Here is a 3,764-nt window from a genome sequence, read left to right on the forward strand (position 1 = left end):
GCGTGGAGTATCTGTGCGTGTCTCCGGCGCGCTGGCGGTCGGCTTATATAGGCGGAGGCGCCGCGTTGTAGGCTTGGCCGGCGCGTTACGCGTGGCTTGATGGTGTGGCGGCCGAGGGGACGCGCGTCGCCCGACCTTCACTACGCCGCCCGTGAGGCATCAATGGAGGCTGACCGGCGCGGCAGCGCATGCAGCTTTGGCATTGATTCGTCGCGGGAAACGAGGCGATGAGGACGAAGAAGCAGCGAGAAGAGAGTCGAGTTGCTGACGCGGCTGGCCCGCGGCTCTTCGCGCCAAAAACGATTCGCCCGGCGCCCCCGAGCAACCCCCAGCGCGCCGGGTTCGGGTTGGGTCCGCCGACGCCAATTTCGGCCCAAGCCGGCGAAAACTAGGCCCTTGGGGCACGACTGGGCCGATTTTTTAGCGCCGGCGGCCGAAAATTCGCCTGGGGGCGGCTGGAGATGCTCTAAACGATCATAGTGCTAAGCTAAACGATCATGATACTGGAAGATGACGTCATGGCGGTTTACAAGATTTATGCGAAGGTGCTGAAAGAAGAATTTTTCTCAAGTGTTTAAGATTGACATGAACCAGTTCAAATCAATCTAGGGCCTAATGTTGGGGATATTACTACTGGGTATAAACCGGCCAGGAGAGGCCAGGGTTATCCCCATAATGAGTTATTTATATGTGAGGCCCATGAAGACAAGGATTGTGGCGCTTTATGAAGGCCCAAGGCCCAGAGGCGGGTTATGGCCTGTAGACATAAACCGCCATATCATATGTAACTTGTGTTGTAAGATAAGCAAGATAGAAACTGAGCCGGACACGTTTATGAGCCGGCCTCGGGATTCTGTAAACCGCCGAGCATCAATCTGTGTATATAAAGGGATGACCCGATGGCGATTTAGGGACAGGAAACAACAACTCGAGAGCCAGGCACAGCGGATTCGCTCCCTGGTCATCGAAACCCTAGCAATTCCACAACAACTGGATTAGGCCTTTAACTTCACCACAATGGGCCGAACCAGTATAAACTCTCTGCGTCCTTTGTCCGCTTTAACCCCTTTAAGCTAACCCGTTGCGATGGCTCCACGACTAACTCCTTTCGCTAGGACATCTGCCTTGACAAAACCACGACAGATAGGCTTCCCTGTTTGTGCCCCTTTCGTGCTGGATGTGTGTGCTAATTCTTCGTCCTCTGATGCCTCTGTCACTTCAGAGACTTCGGAATCAGTGGACTGCATGCTATGCTTTTTCTCCACTTCTTCTTTGTCAGCTATTCCATTTGATTCTAGCATCGTGTCCCCTATAGTTTCTGCCCCTTCGGTGCCAAATATTTGTGCTAATTCCTCATCCTGAGCTGGCTGTATTTGTTCACTTGTTTCGTTGAAGCTTAATACCTGAAAGCAACATTACAAGATATAATATAGTTAGAATTAGAACTATTTGGGACATAGTTGAAAAAATATATATGCCTATGTCACCTCGGATTCAGTGAACCGCGAGCTCTTCTTTTTCTGCACTTCATCTTTGTTGGCTATTCCATTTGATTCAGCCAGCTTGTCCCCTATAGTTTCTCCCCCTTCGGTGTCGAATCTTTGTGCTAATTCATTGTCTTGAGTTGGCTGCATTTGTTCACTTGTTTCCTTGAAGGTTAATTCCTGAGAGGAACATTACAAAGAATAATTTGTATGGAGAATATAAAATAATTATAATTAGAACTATTTGGGATAGTTGAAAAGAAAGCATGCCTTTGTCACTTCGCAATCAGTATCATGTGTCCTATTTTTTTCTACTCCATCTATGTCATCTATTTCATTTGATTCTTCCTCGCTTACTAACTGAAACACACAATAATAAAATATTATACAGTACTTATAAAACAGAAAATATTATTAAGGTGAGTAAAGAATTATAGGCATGATATTATTATACTACAAATTACATATTGTTCTGTCCCACCAGAATAAAAATAATAATGACATGTGAAAATAAAAAACGTCTTTGTCAACTTAGAGTATCACCTCATCAATCTCCATATTTTCTGTATCATCCTTGATGGGTTGTTCTTTTATTGCCTTTGTTCACTCGGTGTTCATATCCTATCTTTGATTATGATGCCTTCAATTTGAATATTTTGTGTATGCTCGTCCACTAGTGTAGAACCGGGCTACAGCACCGGTTCGTAAGGGCCTTTAGTGCCGGTTCTGCAACCGGCACTAAAGGGTGGGGACTAAAGGTCCCTCCCTTTAGTACCAGTTATGCACGAACCGCCGCTAAAGGGCCACCACGTGGCACGAGCCAGCGCCGGGGACGGGGAGACCTTTAGTACCAGTTGGTAACACCAACCGGTACTAAAAGGTTAGGGGGGTTTTGGGTTCAGGGTTTCTTTTTCCTTTAATTTTGTGTTTTCCATTTAATTCTTTTTCATTTGCTGGTATTTTACGATACTACATATTGTACATGTTATGCATATATCTATATATATATATAGAATTTCTCGTAGAACCGATCATATATATATATATATATCATCAAATGTCTCGCACCACCATATTCACACATACACATGTACGTATATATATACAATCTCTCCTACATGGAGGCATTACTGCGGTAGCGGGTAATGGAATTCTCCTCTAGGATCTATGACCTGGTCGAGCAAAAATCCCTCTATTTCCTCTGCAATTGCTCGTACGCGATCCATTGGTAGGAGCTTCTGCCGCACCTCAGTGAACTGTTAAGAAGGAGATCAATATGCATGTATTAGTTGTGTGGCTAGATATCGATAATGATGCAAAAATTGTGTATAGTGTTCTGGCAAACGTACCCATATCTTTCTATCAGATGTGCTCCTTTCGAACGTCATCATGTGAATGTTCTCGCAAACGTAGTATGCACATAATTCATTCCCCAGCTCATGCTTCATGGCCTGTACGAGAATAGAGTTCAATTAGATAATAATTAATCAAGCATGATAATTAATGTTATTGAAACTAGAATTAAAGAGATTGCATGGTAGCTAGCTAGCTAGTACTACTTAATTAATGACCGTGGGTCGATACCAATACAGATTTTCTCTGAACTGGCCTGGAACGTCTTTGATGAACTTTTGCCAAGCCATGCCGGCCTGCCGGCAAAGAAAATGAATAAAGGAGTTATTAATTAGTTGATATCAGGACATATATATAATGATTGAAATTACCTGTTGACTATCCCCTTCACGATTGAGTACTCTTTAGGTTTTTTAAGCAGTGAGTCCAGTACTTCAACTTTCCTTCTTTAACTTTAATGTCTACCAAGATCCAGTGGTACCTGCATGCGCACGTTTTCATGTATAAATTAAGTGGGCATGTGCATAACACTCACCAACTAACCCTAAACCCTATACGCTTATTAACATCTAGCTAGAAACAAAAACAAAATTTGTAGTACAAGACAGTGTGACTCACTGGAAGTTGTTAGGAAGTAGTATATCTGCATTGGTAATGAGGCGCTTCAAGAACTCTAGCATGTTATTCTCTACTTCTTGTTTATAATGTTCATATGACCATGTCTCTTCATTAATGGTATTTGGGTCAATGAACCCAATGCCATAGCGTCCAGCTTTTCTCAATTCGGACATCTTCATCCTATATAATACCATAGAAAAAAATATATAGTGAGGATAATTACAGGTAATGATCAACGAGAGCACTACAGCTAGCTTGAGACTTAAATTATAGAAAGAAATCACTTACAAACAATAGCAACGGACGATA

At 43.2% G+C, this 3,764-nt stretch overlaps 1 protein-coding gene across 1 annotated transcript; it reads right to left on the minus strand.

Annotated features, from left to right (window-relative positions):
• Positions 1-995: 995 nt before the first annotated feature.
• LOC125546595 (uncharacterized) lies at positions 996-3,324 on the minus strand. The gene is made up of 7 exons (XM_087514714.1): positions 3,319-3,324; positions 2,834-2,935; positions 2,657-2,740; positions 1,755-1,844; positions 1,488-1,664; positions 1,125-1,403; positions 996-1,007 (listed from the first exon to the last, which is right to left on the minus strand). The coding sequence occupies exons 1-7, from the start codon at positions 3,322-3,324 to the stop codon at positions 996-998; spliced, it is 750 nt and encodes a 249-aa protein (XP_087370840.1).
• Between the last annotated feature and the right edge of the window lie 440 nt (positions 3,325-3,764).

Source organism: Triticum urartu, chromosome 3A (assembly GCF_056163025.1).
Source record: "Triticum urartu cultivar PI428250 chromosome 3A, HENAU_Tu73, whole genome shotgun sequence".
In the NCBI taxonomy this organism is placed as follows: domain Eukaryota; kingdom Viridiplantae; phylum Streptophyta; class Magnoliopsida; order Poales; family Poaceae; genus Triticum; species Triticum urartu.

Bases quoted from the DNA above. Each gene is read 5' to 3' on its own strand.
- LOC125546595 (XM_087514714.1), bottom strand. The intron at 2,741-2,833 runs GTACGTTTGCCA...CCTTCTTAACAG, and splicing joins CATCTGATAGAAAGATATGG to TTCACTGAGGTGCGGCAGAA. The intron at 1,404-1,487 runs GTGACATAGGCA...TGTTGCTTTCAG, and splicing joins CGCGGTTCACTGAATCCGAG to GTATTAAGCTTCAACGAAAC.